The sequence below is a fragment of the Rhinatrema bivittatum genome, chromosome 1 (assembly GCF_901001135.1).
Source record: "Rhinatrema bivittatum chromosome 1, aRhiBiv1.1, whole genome shotgun sequence".
NCBI lineage: Eukaryota > Metazoa > Chordata > Amphibia > Gymnophiona > Rhinatrematidae > Rhinatrema > Rhinatrema bivittatum.
In genome coordinates, this window is record NC_042615.1 from 781,381,349 (window position 1) to 781,400,420 (window position 19,072).

The 19,072-nt window shown below is 47.6% G+C and overlaps 1 protein-coding gene and 3 non-coding genes across 4 annotated transcripts in view; all 4 read right to left on the bottom strand.

Annotated features, from left to right (window-relative positions):
• Positions 1-391: 391 nt before the first annotated feature.
• The window catches only part of LOC115077865 (60S ribosomal protein L17), a 38,780-nt gene continuing 20,099 nt past the window's right edge, over positions 392-19,072 (bottom strand). The window contains exons 5-7 of the mRNA XM_029580232.1: positions 17,276-17,374; positions 7,787-7,978; positions 392-481 (exon numbers count right to left, since the gene is read on the bottom strand). Of these exons, the coding sequence (XP_029436092.1) occupies positions 434-481; positions 7,787-7,978; positions 17,276-17,374 (339 nt within the window). The 3' untranslated portion in view covers positions 392-433. The remainder of the gene's footprint in view (positions 482-7,786; positions 7,979-17,275; positions 17,375-19,072) is intronic.
• On the bottom strand, positions 7,638-7,702 carry LOC115082784. Its single transcript, XR_003854273.1, has one exon. It is a non-coding gene; the product is annotated as a small nucleolar RNA SNORD58 (small nucleolar RNA).
• LOC115082787 lies at positions 8,104-8,169 on the bottom strand. The gene has a single exon (XR_003854276.1). It is a non-coding gene; the product is annotated as a small nucleolar RNA SNORD58 (small nucleolar RNA).
• LOC115082790 lies at positions 17,453-17,525 on the bottom strand. Its single transcript, XR_003854279.1, has one exon. It is a non-coding gene; the product is annotated as a small nucleolar RNA SNORD58 (small nucleolar RNA).

The window sequence follows — 19,072 nt, forward strand, 5'->3', positions numbered from 1 at the left end:
GTCTACTACACGGGGCGGCCAACTAGCAAGGGGCTAAGCAAGGCCAGAGCTTACTCTCGCTGGGATGAGGCGGGATAAGCAAGGGGGGAGAAATTATTCCTTATGCCTTACTGCTGGGAGGTGGTGGAGGCGGGGAGGCTGGGAGGTGGTAGAGGAGGATAAGGATGAAGATATGGATCAAGGGGGGGGGGGAATGTTATATATATATATATATATGTTAAATGGATAATGTATTGTACAGGCTCCGGTTAATAAACTGCAACCTTTTACAACGCCAAAAGTTGTTGTCTTTGTGGAGGTGTGGGAGAGGAGCCAAGCGCAGATCTGGACTCCCTGAGTTAATGAATTGATACTACTAGTCAGAGATAAAATTAAAGAATACATAGCCGAGTTCTGAAACTAGGTTTGTTTTTTTTATTTATATACACTGGATTTACTCCCGGGCCATAAGCTTCTGCTTTTTCAGCTTCTTCTGAGATATCTAAAAAAAAAAAAGAAGAGGGGGGAACAGTATGAAATGTATTATCTGCCCCGAAGAAGCAAACAGAAGTTATAACAAGTATTACAATTTCTTTTAAAAAGACTCTTCCACTACACTGTGATGACACATGGAAGGAAAGCAAGCAGTCAATGTCCCACCCGAATGTAACCTGGGTAGCAGCATTTTAACACAGCATGGACAACATTCAGTCTCAGAGAGAAAGGAAAATTAGTTTCTTACCTGATAATTTTCGTTCCTGTAGTACCAAGGATCAGTCCAGGACACCTGGGTTGTGACCCCGCACCAGTAGATGGAGACAGATTAAAACTTGTGGGCGGAGCCATATATGCTCATGTGCCAGTCACAGCCCCTCAGTCATACGTAATGTCAAAGTAGACAAAAAACAGAACAACTAAACTAAATAACTAACCTTAACAGGGAGCCATTCAAGGACCCCAAACCGGAACAGAACCCCAAAACGAGGGAGCAAAGCAATAACCGGAATAGTTAACAAAAGAGATGAGCGGACTCTCCGATTCTTCACAACAGCACGGGCGGGATCCTGGACTGATCCTTGGTACTACAGGAACGAAAATTATCAGGTAAGAAACTAATTTTCCTTTCCCTGTACGTACCAGGATCAGTCCAGGACACCTGGGATGTACCAGAGCTAAATTACCGAGGGTGGGAAGCAGAGAGTCCCGCTCGGAGTACCCTCTCTCCAAAACCCCCGGAATCCGTAGCCTGAACATCCAACCGATAGTGTCTAATGAAGGTATGTAAGGACTTCCAGGTAGCTGCCCTACAAATCTCTTGAGGCGAAACCTGAGAAGATTCCGCCCAAGACGCAGCATGAGCTCTTGTCGAATGAGCCTTAAGACCGTTCGGAATAGGCTTTCCTCGTAACACGTACGCTGAGCCGATGGCCTCTTTAAGCCACCGTGCGATTGTCGTCCTGGAAGCCGGACCTCCTTTCTTTGGGCCCGAGAATAGAACAAAGAGATGATCCGACACCCGGAAAGGGTTAGTGACTTCTAGATAACGGAGGAGAACCCTCCGCACATCCAACTTCCGCAATTCTTTCCATTGCGGGTCCGAATATTCAGCACCTGCGAAAGCAGGAAGCTCAATAGACTGGTTCAAATGAAACGGTGACACCACTTTTGGCAAAAAAGACGGAACCGTCCGCAGGGAAACTCCCGTATCTGAAATCCGCAGGAATGGCTCCCGACAAGACAAAGCCTGTAATTCCGAGACTCTCCGAGCCGAGGTAATCGCAACCAGGAAAACGGTCTTTAAAGTAAGATCCTTAATAGTAGACCGTTTTAAGGGTTCGAACGGAGCCGTAGACAAAGAAGAAAGGACCCAATTAAGATTCCAGGAGGAACATGGATGATGTAGTGGTGGATGAAGATGTTTAGCCCCCCGAAGAAAACGAGAGACATCAGGATGCAGGGCCAGAAAGGAACCGCGAACCTTACCCCGCAGACAACCAATCGCCGCCACTTGTACACGAAGGGTACTACAAGAAAGCCCTTTGGCTAGACCGGCCTGAAGAAAAGCCAGAATATCAGAGACGGAAGCGGAAATGGGATCTAGCCCTCGGCTGATACACCACTCCTCAAAAACTACCCAGACACGTACATAAGCCAAGGACGTAGACTGCTTTCTGGACCGCAGTAACGTGGCTACCACCGCATCTGAATAGCCTTTTTTCTTTAGACGTTGCCTCTCAAAAGCCATGCCGCGAGACAGAAGTGATCCGCATCCTCCAAACAAACGGGGCCCTGACGAAGAAGCCCCGGAAACCCCTGTAGCCGAAGGGGAGCATCCACCGACAGCTGAACGAGATCCGCAAACCAAGGGCGCCGTGGCCACTCCGGCGCTATCATGATCACGTTGGATGGGTGCAACTCTATGCGCCTTAAGATCTTGCCTATCATTGGCCACGGAGGGAATACGTACAACAACACGTTGTTTGGCCAAGGAAGAACCAGTGCATCGACGCCCTCGGCACCTCGCTCCCGACGTCGACTGTAAAACCGAGGAGCCTTCGCGTTGTGCCACGTGGCCATCAGGTCCATGTGGGGCAGCCCCCACCGATCGCAAATGAGATGAAAGGCATCTTCCGTCAGCTCCCATTCTCCGGGGTCGAGGTGGTGTCGACTGAGGAAGTCCGCCTGAACATTGTCGACCCCGGCTATGTGAGATGCTGCTATGGAGTTGAGATGGCACTCTGCCCAACTCATCAGAAGCTTTGCCTCTTCCGCCACAAGTGGACTTCTTGTCCCTCCTTGGCGATTGATGTATGATACTGTTGTTGCATTGTCCGACAACACACGGACCGCCTTCCCTTGTACCAACGGGAGGAAGGCCTGCAGAGCCAGGCGCACCGCTCTGGTTTCCAGACGGTTGATGGACCACTGCGACTGGACGGAGGACCATCGGCCCTGTACCGACTTGTCTAGGCAGACCGCTCCCCAACCGGAGAGACTGGCATCCGTCGTCACCACTGTCCAGTCGGGGACCAACAGAGACACTCCGCAAGAGAGATGGCCCGGATCGAGCCACCAGTGAAGACTCTCCCGCGCCTGAGTCGTGAGTGGAAGTGGTAGGTGGAACTCTTCTGATACCGGCTTCCATCGGGAGAGCAACGCAAATTGTAATGGTCGCAGATGAGCAAAAGCCCAAGGAACCAACGCCAGTGTGGACGCCATAGATCCCAGAACCGTCAGATAATCGCGAACCAGCGGCAGCTGAAGACTTAATAATCGACGTACTTGACACTGAAGCTTGCGTGCACGATCCGTGGACAGAAAAACCTTGCCCTGCTTCGTGTCGAAAAGAGCTCCCAGGTATTCCAAGGACTGGGTAGGAACAAGCTGACTCTTGTTGAGATTGACAACCCAACCTAAGGTCTGCAACAACTGGAGGACTCTGGCCACCGCCTGACGGCAACGGGTCTCGGACTTGGCCCGAATCAGCCAATCGTCCAAATAGGGGTGTACCAGGAACCCCTCTCGTCGAAGATGAGCTGCCACTACTACCATTACCTTTGTAAATGTTCGCGGAGCTGTGGCGAGGCCGAAGGGAAGAGCCCGAAATTGGTAGTGTCTGCCCAAGATGCAAAATCTGAGGAACCTCTGGAAAGACGGCTGAATTCCGACGTGGAGGTACGCCTCCGTGAGATCTAAAGAGGCCATGAATTCGCCTGGACGAACTGAGGCAATTACTGACCGAATTGTTTCCATCTTGAAGTGTGGAATGCGCAGACATTTGTTTACCCCTTTGAGATCCAAAATTGGCCGGAACGTGCCGTCCTTCTTTGGCACGATGAAGTAGATGGAATAACGACCTGCGTCTTGCTGATCGGGAGGTACGGGGACGATTGCTCCTAAGTCCTCCAGACGCCTGAGAGTGCTGAGCACTGCTATGGTCTTTTTTGGGCACTTGCAGGGCGACATCAGGAACTTGTCCGTTGGAGTCCGTACAAAATCTAACGCGTAACCGTGCCTTATTACATTGAGGACCCACTGATCGGATGTTATTTTGGTCCATTCCTCGAAAAATGAAGTCAACCTCGCCCCTACGCTTGGAACGGAGGTTCTTGGTTGCCTTAAGGAATGGACCCGCCGTATCTCATTGAGAGGCTTTGGGACCCGTGCCGGACGGGGTGCCTCCCTGTCTGCCGTAACGTTTCCCACGAAAGGACTGTGGCCACGAAGAGGCCCGGGAAGAAGTCGAGCGATAAGAAGGAGCCGAGGACCTCTGAGGACGAGATCTCTTGTTACCTCGAAACCGGGACCTGGACGGATAGGAGGATCGGGCTCTGGACCTGTCTTCTGGGAGTTTAAAAGCTCTGTTCTCTCCAAGAGAAAGCATGAGATCATCCAACTCTTTGCCGAATAACAACTTCCCCTTGAAGGGCAGGGCTCCAAGGTGAGCCTTGGAGGATCCATCCGCCGACCAATTGCGAAGCCAAAGTAAGCGACGCGCCGAGACTGCAGAGACCATGGATCTTGCTGAAGTACGTAGTAGGTCATAGAGAGCATCCGCACTATAAGCAATGGCAGCCTCTAGGCGATCCGCTTGCGTGGCCTCTTCAGGAGAAAGACCTGCATTCGCCTGTAGAACTTGGGCCCAGCGCAAACTAGCCCGCATGGCATAGTTGCTACAAATGGCAGCCCGGACTCCCAACGCTGAGACCTCGAAGATCTTTTTGAGCTGCACCTCAAGCTTCCTGTCCTGTATGTCTCTAAGGGCTGTGGCCCCAGTGACTGGAATCGTGGAACGTTTAGTTACCGCCGACACCGCTGAATCCACCTTTGGAAGCCGAAGAAGTTCCAGTGCGTCTTCTGGCAAAGGGTAGAGCTTATCCATTGCCTTAGATACCTTCAGACCTAGTTCAGGAGTATCCCACTCCCGAAACAAAATGTCAGACGCCGAGAAATGGAATGGGAAGGCTACCGCTGGACCAGTGAGTCCTAGCAGGACCGGGTCCATAGTTGCTCCGGGGCGCGAGACTGTCGGTGGGGCTTCAACCCCTAACTCGCTGAGGATTGCCGGGATAAGCGGGGACAGCTCGTCCCTTCGGAAAAGGCGTACCACCTTTGGGTCGTCCCCATCACCGGCTTGCGAAGGTTTGCTCAGCCCTGTTTGGGCAGAATTGTCCCCTGACGCGCCATCGGCCCCCATCAGGGGCTCGTCGGGCGGATCTACCTCATCTTGTGAGGTGGACTCTGATTCTGTATCCTGCGGGATACCTCTTGGTGTCCGAGATCCTGTCGCAGGGTCATCCCGAGATTTTTTCTTCCTTGGAGTATCCTTTTTAGAGTGTCCATGAAGTTCCTTGCGCCTGCGGCCCTTATATTTTAAAACTTTTCGCAGCAGGAGGGCAAAATCCGCCGAAAAAGACGACCCCGAATCTGAGGAGTCCGATTCCTCGCCAGCCTCATCCGGGGACTCAGCCCCCCCAGCGGAAGCCCCCCCCGAAGGCCGTTGTTGAGGAGATAACTCGGGAGGCGCAGCAGAAACCCCTGCAGGTTCCTGCACAACTTCGTGAACTGATGCCAAGATGGCCGCCGCTCCTGCACTAAGCGGGAAGGAGTCAGCTGGCGCGATAGAAGCGGCGAGAGTGCACGACGGCGACCGCACCGACTGGGAACGGACCCCCCTACCTGACTTAGAGGGTCCCTCCCCGCCCGGGACGCATGCAGAACAAATTCCCTCACGAGAGAGCCGCGCGCGCGCAGAGCCGCAAGCGCGGCAAGTTGTGCCTCTAGGCATTCTCGCGGCCGCGGCGGGAAAAACGTGAGGAAAAAATGAAAAATAAAATTAAAGATTGAATGCCGAAAAAAAGAACTCCCCTCCCCTTGCCGAACCGAGGACCTTTTCTCCCCCCCCCGGCGAAGAAGAAACGGAGAGCCGGCACAAACAAAAGAATTTAAAAACACTTTTTTTTTTTTTTTTTTAAATCAAACCTGCCGCTGTCCAAGGTCCTGGGGTTCCTGCTCCTGTTGGGGGTGAGTGAACCGGGCTCCCCGGTGTCACCCCCGACGCTGCTGCTTTAGTAGTTCGGGTCCTCGACCCTCAGCAGCGGCCTCAACCAGGGGGGGATGGTCCTCTCAGAACTTTCCCACCCCCCTGGGAGGCAGGACGGACAGCTTCTTTAAACTACTCTAAGCAGAAGTAGAATCAAAAACTACCAACTGAGCTTAAAATAACCAAAATAAGTAAAATAACCCTGACTAAAAACTAAGTATCAGTCCTCAGGGCACCCAGAGGCTGTGACTACACCTGCACCACCTACTGGAGACAGAGTAAGACTGTGAGGGGCTGTGACTGGCACATGAGCATATATGGCTCCGCCCACAAGTTTTAATCTGTCTCCATCTACTGGTGCGGGGTCACAACCCAGGTGTCCTGGACTGATCCTGGTACGTACAGGGAAAGGGTAGCTTACCTGCAGTAATAAAGTCCCTTTCGTCTTTGAAAGAAAAGGCAAAGAAAGTGCCTGAAGGTCCAGAAAGGGAGAGCTTTCTTCCTCATCCCTCAGACTTTTTAAATGCTACTACTATTGTCAATTCCAGGCTCGCTAAGCTGCATAGGAACGCCCCCACTCGCTGCTCCTGACTGGCCAACACAGAAATGACTGCTATCTTTTTATCCCTCCGACTGCAGGCCTGTACAACTCAGCAGGTGCCAGAAGGGACAAACCACTATACCAGCTGTTGCATCAGCATCTTACTAAAGCTTTGAAACGGACTATTATACACTGGACGTCAGTAATCTGGGCCCAACCCTGCAGCAGATCGGGAAGAACCACAGAAGTGCCCTGGCAGGCACACTCAGAGAGTGAGACGGGGCAAGCAAGGAAGACAGAGCACGGCTCTGCTGTTCAAAGCCGAAGAGCACAAGACAGGAGATGCAGGGGTTTGGGCTCAGTGAGCATGATTTTTTCTGGGTAACAGATCAGGTAGGATGTGCTCTACTGCATTTACAGAGACAGCCCCAGGTGAAAATACTAGGTTCCACACCACTGCTGGCATAAACAGGACTCCGACCTTACCTAATATATTCTGTGTTGCTGGTCTTCTCTTTGCATTAGATCAGAAATCACTACTAGTGGCACTAGTCATTTCTACAACACTTTACTGCACTGCACTTATTTTTCATAAGAACAGATTTGGGCTTACAGGAATAAAGAAAATGTCACTTTGTTCTTTATATTTTAAGATAAGCCAAGCAAATTTATACAAAAACTATTTTTTAGGTATATAGATAGTAATAAAAATGGCTTATTTCCTAAAATAAAATGTATGCAAGCAAATTCTGCCCTAAGTTTTCCTCACAGTTAAATTTACCTGCCCCCAACCACCTATGAACAAAAAGATCAGAGTTTGCTTGGAATGGTAATGCACATACACGCAGCCTAAGATCTAGAGGACTCTGTATTACTTAAAGCCAGTGTAACTGCACTGTTTCTTCTCTGATGTGATGGAGGAGAGAACTCTCAAAACCTAGTCACTGATGTATTAGGTTAGTCAAATAAAAAGGTTATCAGCTATAACTTGTTTGCTGACCTTCAGTTTTACTCTGCAAATTGACTACTTGCAACTGTTTGATATAAGTTTGCACTTAAATATCCAATGCTGTGGTTGCTCAGACTAAGTTTCTTTTCATGGTTTTTCCAAAGGTGTCCTAAGATTGTCATCACAGCAACCACAAATCCTTGCTTTATAAAATTACAGCGGTCAAGGGGCGAGTCTAATTCTAAAAGGCACTCCAGTCTCAGGTTTAACTGACCTTTTTCTTCTGAGCAACTTCCTCTTCCGGCTTAGGAACAATCTGCTCTTTCTCAGTGAGGATCATCTCGATGTGGCAAGGGGAGCTCATGTACGGGTTGATGCGGCCATGAGCACGGTAGGTCCGTCTGCGCATCTTCGGGGCCTTGTTTACCTGGATGTGCTCAATGACCAGAGAGTCAACATCCAGACCCTTAAATAAGCACAAGAGAAGATTTCAGCTCAGGTGCGCGTTTCTAAACTCTTCTGAAGAAAGTTATGCATCCCAAAATGAGTCAACACAGACCAGGGAGATACTAAAAAAAAAAAAAAATGGCGGTAGCTCAGATACACGAGTATTTTCATGGTTATTCCAAAGGTGTCCTAAGATAGTCATCACTGCCACCAACCATCATCTGAAGACGGAATAAAAAGATATACTTCTAACACAGAGATATGCTGCACACACAAAACTCAAACTATGTTCTCTAATTTTAGAGCTTTTCTAAAAATGACTACTGTTTAGCGTGACTTTTCTTTTTTTTTTTTTTTTGAAAGTTTTTATTTATGCATTCATATCAAACAGATAAAACGAACAACTGTGTATAACACACGCCATACCACAGAGTGAAAAACGTGTCCCTCATGTACATATACGAAGGTACCAACATAGACTCTTGGGGAACATAGCTTTAAGAGTGTACTTCAAGTTATCGAGACCATTTTAACTTTTTTAAAATTGTCCATCGCATGAAACCTCTGTAATGGAGCGCGGAACACAAAGAGAAAGAAATGCAATCAGTATTTATAACATTTTCCCCCACCCCACCCCCCCCCAACAACACCCTCATCCCCCCTTCCCACTTCCCCCCCCAGGACAAAGGAAAGTATGTCAACCTTTTCAAGTTAAACAAGGCTCTATTTGCCTTTCCATGTACAATAAGGATTCCAGACCTCGTGAAATTTAAAAACACGATCATGCCTCACCGCTGTAAGATAACCCATTTGATATACCCTATCCAGCCGTGTGAGGACATTTGCTAATGAAGGAGCAACATCATTCTTTCAGCGATACGCGATTTCACATCTAGTGGCTATAAATACCTGCAGCACTAACTGTCGTTGTTTATCCTGGAGTTGCCCCTCAACTAAGCTGAGTAGACAACCCTTGGATGAGGTATATAGGGACACACCCACGATATTGGAGACAAAATTGGATACTTGTGCCCAGAGACTCAGAATCTTAGGGCAAGTCCACCACATATGGTAAAAAGACCCTTTCAGTCCACATCCCCTCCAGCACAATGCACTATATTTGGCATTCATGCGGTGTAACCTGTCAGGAGCCATATACCATCGGTAGAGCAATTTATACCCATTCTCTTTTATAGCTGCCGAGATGGAGCTCCTTCCCATAACCATGTGACATTTTTCCCATTCGTCATCGGACAGCACTTCCCCAAGATCTATCTCCCACTGTTTCTGGTATGACACTTTAATTTTGGGACCACTATTAAGAAGCATGTATAGACGGGATATTGGTCTTTTCGGAGCCTGTGCCTGCGCACAAATTGATTCAAAAATAGATCTACCGCTACCCAAATCCGCAAGAGCTCCCTCAGCCCGAAGGAAGTGATTAATCTGTAGATATTGGTACCAATCCCCCTGTAATACACCGTGAGACACTTGCAGTTCCGTAAAGGGAATCAGTTGTGTCCCTAACACAAATTGCCCAACTTTCGTAAGATTCAACTGACTCCACCTCTGAGCAAAGATGGTGTCTTTCCCTGGACCAAACTCTGGATGGGAGAGGATTGACGAAAGGGAATAAATTCCCCTATTACCTGCAAGCCGACTCCGCCACTTAAACCACAGTTTAAGGACCCCCTGCGTAAAAGGTGTAAGGGAGCCCTTGATCGCCTGTCTAACATCTTTACTCCAGACCCTATCTGTTAGTGTCATAGCCCCGGCGACATGCTGCTCTATCCGTATCCATGGCTTTAATGCCCCGGAACAGTGCCAATTGACTATTACCCCTAGCACTATCGCAGTATAATACCAACTAAGATTGGGTATGTTCAGTCCCCCCCTGGCTTTATCTCGGTATAAAATATTACGGGAGACCCTCGGTGGCTTACGTTTCCAAATGAATCGAAAAAGTTTCCTTTGCCAGATTCGCATGGCACCTTCAGGGACCGCCACTGGTAGTGTTTGAAACAAATAGCAGAATCGGGGCAAGATATTCATCTTTATAGCAGCCACTCTGCCAAACCAAGAAAGGTCTAGTCGGTCCCATTTGTCTAAATCTTGTTGAATCTGGGAAATCAGTGTATCATAGTTTGAGACATATAACTCATCCAGATTTGTCCCCAATCGCACCCCTAAGTACTTAACATACTTATTAGCAAAACGGAAGGGCAATGTACTCCCCACCGCCTTATATACTGTATCTGTCATGGAAATATTCAGCAATTCTGATTTATCAGCATTGATTTTGAAGCCAGACAACTTCCCAAACTTATTCATCTCATCCAGTAACACTTTCAGAGAAGTCTCCGGGTTCGTCACTGTAAATAGCAGGTCATCCGCAAATAAGGAGATCTTATATTCTGCGTCCCCAACCCTAATGCCCCCTATGTCCTGGTGTCTACGGACCATCTCAGCAAATGGCTCTAAGGAAAGGGCAAACAGCAGAGGGGAAAGCGGACACCCCTGGCGCGTGCCCCGCTTAACCTCAAAGGGGTCCGAATAAGCCCCATTAATCTTTATGCGAGCATGTGGAGAACCATACAGTTTCTTAACCCAATTGATGAAAAAATCCCCCAGCCCTTGAACCTCCATGACTTTAAATAAGAAGGGCCAATGCACACGGTCAAAAGCTTTTTCAGCATCCACCGTGAGCATGACCGCTGGAGTATGCTGTGTTTGCGCCCACCACATTAAGTCCACCACTCTGCGGACATTATCTGACGCTAGTCGATTGGGGATAAAACCCGACTGGTCGTTCATCACCAGGGACGGAGCTACGCGCCCAAGGCGAAGAGCGAGAGCCCTGGCTAGAATTTTTAGATCTATGTTAATCAAGGATATGGGTCTGTAAGAGCCACACAAGGTATGATCTCTACCCGGCTTTGCTAATATTGTGATGCCAGCTGTGTTGGACTCCTTGGATAAAGATCCCTCCTCCCTCAAATCATTATACATAGCCACCAATGGAGACAGCAATTCAGCACAAAACACTTTGTAGAATTTTCCTGTGAAGCCATCAAGGCCTGGCGCCTTTCCCGTTTTGAGATCCTTAATGATAAGGGAGACCTCCCCCTCCCTAATTTCCCCATTAAGTTGCTCTCGTCTCTCAGTGGTGAGTGTTGGTAAGGACAAGTCCTGTAAGTAGAGCTCAATCTCCTGTAGAGTACATGAGGGCTCAGCGTCATACAACGTTTTGTAAAAGTGATTGAAGCTATCCCCAATTTCTTTTTGGGTGTAGACAAACTGCCCATTAAGGCCCTTAATTTTAGTAATTTGAGATTGAGCAACCCTTTCTTTCAATTTCCTAGCTAGGCAGCGGCCAGCCTTGTTCCCCCATTCAAAATGATGCTGTTTTAACCGCTCCAATTGGTAAGCTATACCATCCAATTCCAAAGTGTGTAATTCACGCCTCGCAGTAGATAAGTGCTGGAGAGTATCAGGATCGGGAGAGCGCTTATGGCTCAACTCTAGTTTGGCAATAGTACCCATAAGGGACAGCCGTTTTCTATCTTTTTCCTTCTTTACATAGGCCGCCCGTGCAATACATAACCCACGAAGATAAGCTTTAAGGCTATCCCAAAGAACACCTGGAGATATGTCCCCGTCATCATTAATGTCGAGATATGCGACTATCTCTTTCTTCAAATGGTCTACAAACTCCTTGTTATCTAATAGTCTATCATTCAATCGCCAAAATTTGGTGCCCGCTCGACACCCACCTGCCATCAGCGTGAGCCAAATGGGAGAATGGTCCGACCACGTAATGTTACCCAGACCCACATCTCTAACCGATCCAACTAGGTCCTTGTCTATTAAGAAATAGTCAATCCTAGAGTAAGTCTGATGCGGATGGGAATAGAATGTATAATCCCGAGCTGTAGGATTTTGTAATCTCCAGATATCTATGAGCCCTCTATCCTGAGTGAGACGCTTCAGCACTCTTCTAGGCGCTTTACTACCAGTTCCGCCTCCCTGCGAGTTATCTAAATATGGGTATCGGGTTAAATTAAAATCACCACCCACTATAAGATAGCCTTCCGCCCATTCACTAATTACAGACGAAATTTTTTCATAGAACGAAATCTGATCAGTATTAGGTGCATAGATATTCATCAAGGTATATAGGCGCTCATTGATTTTAGCTTTAATTAGTATAAACCTGCCTTCCACATCCCGGACAACCGATACTACATCAGCCGCTAGAGAGTTAGCTAGAAAAATGCCTACACCCGTGTACTTATGGTGAACAGAGGCAGCTGCGTGCAATACTGGTTGATATCCCTTGATGGTTAATAGCCGCTCATATTTCTTCCTTATATGAGTTTCTTGGCTATAGATAATATCTGCCTTCAGATGAGAAATTTCTCGGAAGAATAATTGACGTTTGTTATAAGAGTTCAACCCCTTTACATTGATAGATGTAATTTTAAAGGTCCCCATGAAAATGCGTGAGTGTTATCACCACTCCTGGTGATCTAGAAAGAAGTACCTGGAGTCCCTTAAGTAATCTCCTAGAATCCCCTCTTTCACATATCCTGTCATCAATGGCTGTTACCACCCCAACTCTCCCCTTGTCCCATATCCCGCCAACCCCCTCCTTTCCCTCCCCCGTCTCCCACCCCACCCCCTCCCACACCTCCTCCAGCCACTCTTCACCCTGAGTGGTCCTCCGTCTGGAGAGACTGGACGCCATCACAACCAGAGTGTACTACCCCCCCCCCCTCTCCAGCAACTCACCCTAAAACATAAAACATTAGAGCATGGAAACAGGCTATATAAAAGGGCGAGAAAGGATCCCCCTCCATTAATCAACCTCAAATTAACCATTTAAACCAAACTTGCTATCGTTTCCCAAGTAATAACACATCCGGAGACTTAGGAGTCCTGAGTCTATAAGACACAGTCCCTGATCCGTCGATGAAAAACCTGCGTGCCCAAGCTACGACTCTGTCCGCTTATCCCGGTTCTTCCAAGTCCGCTGATCCGATTGATCTTCTGCAAAGACGTCTCCTGCCTTTGTCCACTCTTTTCCATCTCGGTCTCTCCAACGGCTTGGCAGTGCTGGAGGTGTTAGCATTCGTGGTTTGGGAAGTTGCTGATGTGATCATGCCCGCCACTCGCAGGATATCTTCCGCCTCGGAAACCTTGTGGACCCTAGAAGCAGTACCGCTGATGGTAAATTGGAGGCCGAAGGGAAAGAGCCAACGGTATTTCAGGTTGTGCGATTTCAAAATGCTGATGATATCACGAAATTCCCTCCTTTTCCTGATGGTGGATATTGCCAGATCCTGAAAAACTTCTATTTGAAAGTCTTTCCATTTTACAGATCCCTGGGTCCGAGCTGCGTGGGCCACCTTTTCCTTAACCTGGAAACTATGAAAGCACGCAATAATGTCGCGGGGCATGTTATTCCTCGGGTTACCATAAGCTCTGTGTGCCCTTTCCAAAACCACCTCACGTGGCCTGCCAGCAGTTCCAGCCGACTCCAAAATGGAAGAGCAGATGTCCTGCACTACCTGAGAGCAATCCCTAAAATCTTCACCTTCTGGCACTCCTCGAAACCGGAGATTCACCCTTCGTGCTCTGTTCTCTAAATCTTCAATATGCAATTGTATCTCCTCCTGTGCCTCCTGGTATTTACCTTGCTCGTCACGAACCCCATCTAGCGCCGTGTGTAAGTCCTCCAGGCCCGCCTCATTTTCATCCGCTCGTCTCTCCAACTCACGAATATCCATTTTCATTTCTTCACGCAGGGCGCCCAGCTCTTCTCTCATTTGGGCCATGTCCCCCCTGAGGTCCTGGAACCACCTCTGAAACTCCTGTCGCGAAGGCACCCCCGCCTCTCCGTGCTGCACCTCCGGCCCCGGATCCTCAGCCATCGCGCTGCCCGGCGCCATTTTGCCTCCGTCCTCCGGTATCTCGGCGGCCGCCGCCGCCGCATATGAAAATCTATTTAAATCCAGTTTTGTGCGCGGTGTGACCGGCGCCGTCATTTCAAGACTCTAGATGAGCAATCTAGTAAGTGTTTGGTCCAAAAATCGCCCCGAGGGAGGGAGATCCGTGCTGAAGGAGCGGGGAGCTGAGTGCCTACGCAGCCATCTTGGCGGGTGACGTCACCGCTCTCGACTTTTCTTTTAAGGATAGTTCAGTGCACAAAAATAAAATTTAAAGCAAGCAGTATCCTAAAGTCCATTATCCCCACCCCTAACTAGATTAATTCCTCCATGTAGATTTTACATCATAAGACAGGTCACACAACTAACAAACTTTCAGAGTATAAAATGCATTTAACATCTTGACACACAAGAAAGACATAAAGACCTTAAATTCAACTTATTTTCACATATCAAGACTATTCAGTTTTGCAGTATATGAAAGCCCCGACACAAAATCAAAAGAATCCTTAAAACAAAAGTACTTTTAAGAAGGTACAATATCTAATGGTGTCAAGTGCCTGTGGGAAGGAGAAATATCTAGAAGATTTGGGTAGCTCACTATGAGGTTGAAGAGTAGGGGAGGGGAACTGGAGAGTTGAGGGGAGTGCCCTCACCGTATCTTCAGTGCCTGCTGACCTGCCAGAAGTGATGGCGGGGGTGGCCAAGATTTGCTACTCTCTCCAAACAACCCCCTCCAGACAGCTCTATCCCCAAATTCCCCATCCCACCAAGTCCTAATTATCCCCCTTCCCACACACACCTAATCCCTGTGTCCTCAGCTTGGAGGCTGTTGTTCTGTGTCTTCTTGGGGCTTCTCCCTCACCTCCATTGCCCCCCCCCCCGGCAGCGGGATAGTGGGATTATGGCTCTGGCACTTTAAATGCCCCTGCCGACTCCTCGCCCTTCCATACCAGTCAGATCAGCCGACTGACCATGGGGGAAGGACCAGGTAGCAGCAGCAGGAGCAGGTTAGAAGAGCTGGATTTGCCGGCCTGGCTCAGCTGCTGGCTGGGCCACAGAGGGGGATGGAGGTGGCCTCGTCCCTCCTTGGCTCCAGTGGGGTGCATCAAGCAGTTCTTTGCCTGGCACTGGATATAAGAGGAGAAAAGCAGCAGCAGTGGAATGGGAGTGTGGTCTGGGGCACTTGTCCCGGTTCATCCCCCTTTACCCCCACCTAGGGATAGCTTTGGTGCCAGACAGATTTTAAGAGCAGGGATATTTATGTTCCTTAACTATTTTTTTGGCTTTTCAGTGCTTGTGTGTCTATTGTTTTGGGGGACTGTGTGCTTATTTTGCTCATTTTTCTTATTTTTTCCTCTTTACTCTGCCCCTTCTTCTGGTTTATATTTTGCTTTTCTTCCCTTCCTCCAGCTGCTCTCTCCCGCTTCCCCTTCCTTTAGCTGCTACCACCCCCACCCCCCAGTGTTTCCCCCTCCAGTCTCTCCTCAGCACTGGCCCAGGCTGGCAGCAGGAGCCTAATGTGAAGTGCCTAGGGATTTTAAGACCAAATGCCGGGCTGGGTCAGACCAAGGTTCATCCAGTCCATCATTCAGTCTCGGACAGTGGCCAGTCTGGGTCACAAGCACCTGGCAGTCTTAATTCCAACTATAGGGATGGTAGGGGATTCTGTGCAAGTGCTGAGGCCTCTTGAAAATCTTATGAGAGGACGAGAAATCTCCAAAGCCTTACAAATAGAAACTTCGGCCTCCAAGTAAATTAAAGGAGGCCCCCTCAAGGCTGAAACACAAGTTTGATTAATACCAGATCAGTACACAGTAGAGATGTGCATTCATTTTTGCCGAAATGGAAAATTTCAAAGAAACTGTCCAATTCGGCATGGATAGCACGACCCGAATCCCAAGATGGATTTTCCCCGAACTTCGAGGAAAATTCGTTGTTCGGGTTAGCGCGGGGGGGAGGGCACCTTTATTTAAAAAACAAACCCCACCCCAACACTTAAAATTTAGTTTATTACAACCCCCCACCCCCACCCTCCGGACCCCCCCAAAACTTGCCTAAAATCCGTGGTGGTCCAGCGCCGGCCGTCCATTGCTCCTCCCATGTGACAGGGGCTGACCAATGACACCGGTAGCCCCTGTCACATGGTAAGGGCAAAGGGCCACCGGCGCCATTTTGTTTCCTGGCAGCCGACGGCCCGAGCACGGGAAATCGCTCCCAGGATCCCCACTGTACCACCATGGATTTTAGGCAAGTTGGGGGGGGGGGGGGGAGGCTGAAATAAACTACATTTTTAAGGGTTGGGGATGGGTTTTTTGTTTTTTTAATGAAAAATCGCTGAACACAAAAAAAAAAAAAACGACCCGTTGGAAAATGAAGTTTTCCACAGGTTGCCCGAGCAGACATGTAAAAACTAAACAAATCTCTAGTACACAGTACCTATATCCAACTGTACTTATAATCTGTGTGTGTATATATAAGATAATGAAGGCTCACACCCTGTGCAGGGTGGCACTTTATGTAATCAGAGTAAAACCTGACCTCACACTAAAATCATATGAAAACAATATTTAGGGGTTTTTTTTAGGTTTTATTTTATATTCTGCTTTTCAGCACTTCAAATGGATTACATTCAGGTACATTTCCCTATCCCCAGAGGGCTTACAATCTAATTTTGTACCTGAGGCAATGGAAAGTAAAGTGACCTGCCCATGATGAACAGGGGTGGAAAAATATTAATCAAATTTAAGGAGTCACACTGCAATTTGTTTTCCTTACAATGTACTATTGTCTCTCTCTTTAATTTTTGGTTCATGGTTTTCCTTTTTTTGTCCGTCCTTTGGTGGAAGGGCTTGGGTTTATTTTATTTAATGCACTTTGCTTCCTTCCCACTCACAAACCCTTCCTCTCCTTTCTCTCTAGTTCCTTGCATGGACTACAGACTGCTCCCCTTTTCATATAACCCCACCCCCATCTCTGCCATACACATTCGGGTAGGGCGGGACTCTGCCAGAAGGCACTAGAAGTGAAATCTCAGTCACCATGGATGTTTTACACCCTAATGATGTAATATGATGCTCTTGCTTCTAATTTATTTTACAGCAATAAATCAATGTAAACAGTAACTACGAGCTATTCTGCCCTGGATAATAAGCAAAAAAACGTTTGGAACCATGACATGCTGTAGTCAGAATGAAAGTACTGGATTTCAGAAGTGTGTGTGCTAGTGGCTCCAGTTTAAGGTGTTATAATCTCCACAATTAATAAGTGCTCTACAACAATTGAAAAGCCTCTTCTACCAGCATATTCTCTGTTTCTGTGCGTGCCGCGACAAAAAGGAAACAAAGCAGTAACTTCTTGCAGCGTACCTTGAGCTCAGCGTTGCTCTCAGCATTTTTAAGCATGTGCAGTAGGAAGTCTGCGCTCTTTTTAGGCCAACGTCCCTGTGTCCAGCCCCACTGTTTAGCCTGCAAGAGAAATTGGTTCAGTAGAGGTCTCCCTGAAAATAATATAAAAAGAAAAATTCTCTTTCTTTGGCTACAAAGGTTGCTCACAGAAAAAAATAAAATTGTTTTCATTGTTACTACAAAAGGTATCCTAAGACAGTCATCATAGCAACCAGAAATCACTAGGCTGCAACAATAGCTTCCTGCAAAGCTAAAAAACAAACCCCACAGAATACCTGACATCTCATATATGGGACATTCCATATCAAGTGGACCAATCAGAAAATCATCCACGCTCGACCTCCTTCAAATTGAATAAAATTGTGTGTGGATGTTCACTAGGGCCTCAAACAAAACGATGCAACATTTTTTTGGCTGGATCTCAATTGGTTCAAGAACTAGAGGCAGCTGAATGAAGGCCGCTCTTAGAGACTTGTGCTCTGTGCAACAGAAAAAGGCCACTTTGTCCAGGCACTGCAGCCAAACAGCCCCTGTTAGGGGCCTGACATTTTGTGGATTATTACAACCTCTGGTGCTAAGTTCCTATGCAAAGTTTGGAACCCTTTTTATGGGCTTGCAAAGTACGTGAAAAATTTTACAATAAAAATTTAAGGCCTACTTTGACTCCTCATTGTTCCTGATGTATGCTTCGATTCAGGCCATAACTGGATCAGCAGTCATGGCCTTTAACATAAATCTAGGATTTTCACTAGGAGGCTTTGCAGTCAACTGAAAGCATAGTTACATAAAGACAAGTCACCTTTTTTGCAAATTTTCACCATTTTTTGGGTGCAAATATCTGTGTAGTTTTTAATTTTTTTTCTGTCATTTGAAAGAGCACCTTTTTTTGCTACCAAATGAGAAATTACTACTTACCTGATAATTTCCTTTTCCTTAGGTAGCTAGATGGATTCAGGACCTGTGGGTCATGTACCTCTGCCAGCAGATGGGAGACGGAGCAAACTGATGACACGGTGTGTATATATACTCCTGCAGTGACATCGGCTTGCCAGTATTCTCTTCAAAAGCAACTGTGGATAGACTAGCAAAAATCTGATCAAAAACAGACAATCATTTCTGTATTCAACCAACCAGAAACACTGAACTCAGGTGAGAACGTATGAATACCAATCTAGGGATTGCAAGAACACTTACCAGTAATGCCCTGGAATATGTAGGAGGACCATAACACAATCATGTGGCAGCCAAGGGCGGGAAGATGAATCCATCTATCTACCTTACGGAAAAGGAAATTATCAGGTAAGCAGTAATTTCTCATTTCCTAGCATGTCAACAGATGGATTCAGGACCAGTGGGATGTATCCACGCTACTCCCAAATAGAGTGGGAGGCTCACCTCACGTGAAAAGGCTGATCTTCCCAGGCCTACACATCCAGATAATAACACCTAGAAAAGATGTGTAAGGACGACCACATCGTAGCTCGGCAAATGTCGTCGGGAGACAACAATCTAATCTCCACACATGATACTGCCTGAGCAGGCAGCGGCTTTACCAAGGTCCAAATCCCTTTAAAATTTGCCTCCTGGGCGTCCCACTCAAGATCAATCAATTCTTGAATGGCCTCCCCAAATGGGAAAAAACAAGAAGCTTTATGCAAAGAAACCAAAATGGGATTTTTCTTTGGCTCAGACATGGAATCTGTCCCAGGCACTCCAAGCATCTTTAATGTCTGGGAAATCAGAGCCGACAGTTTATCT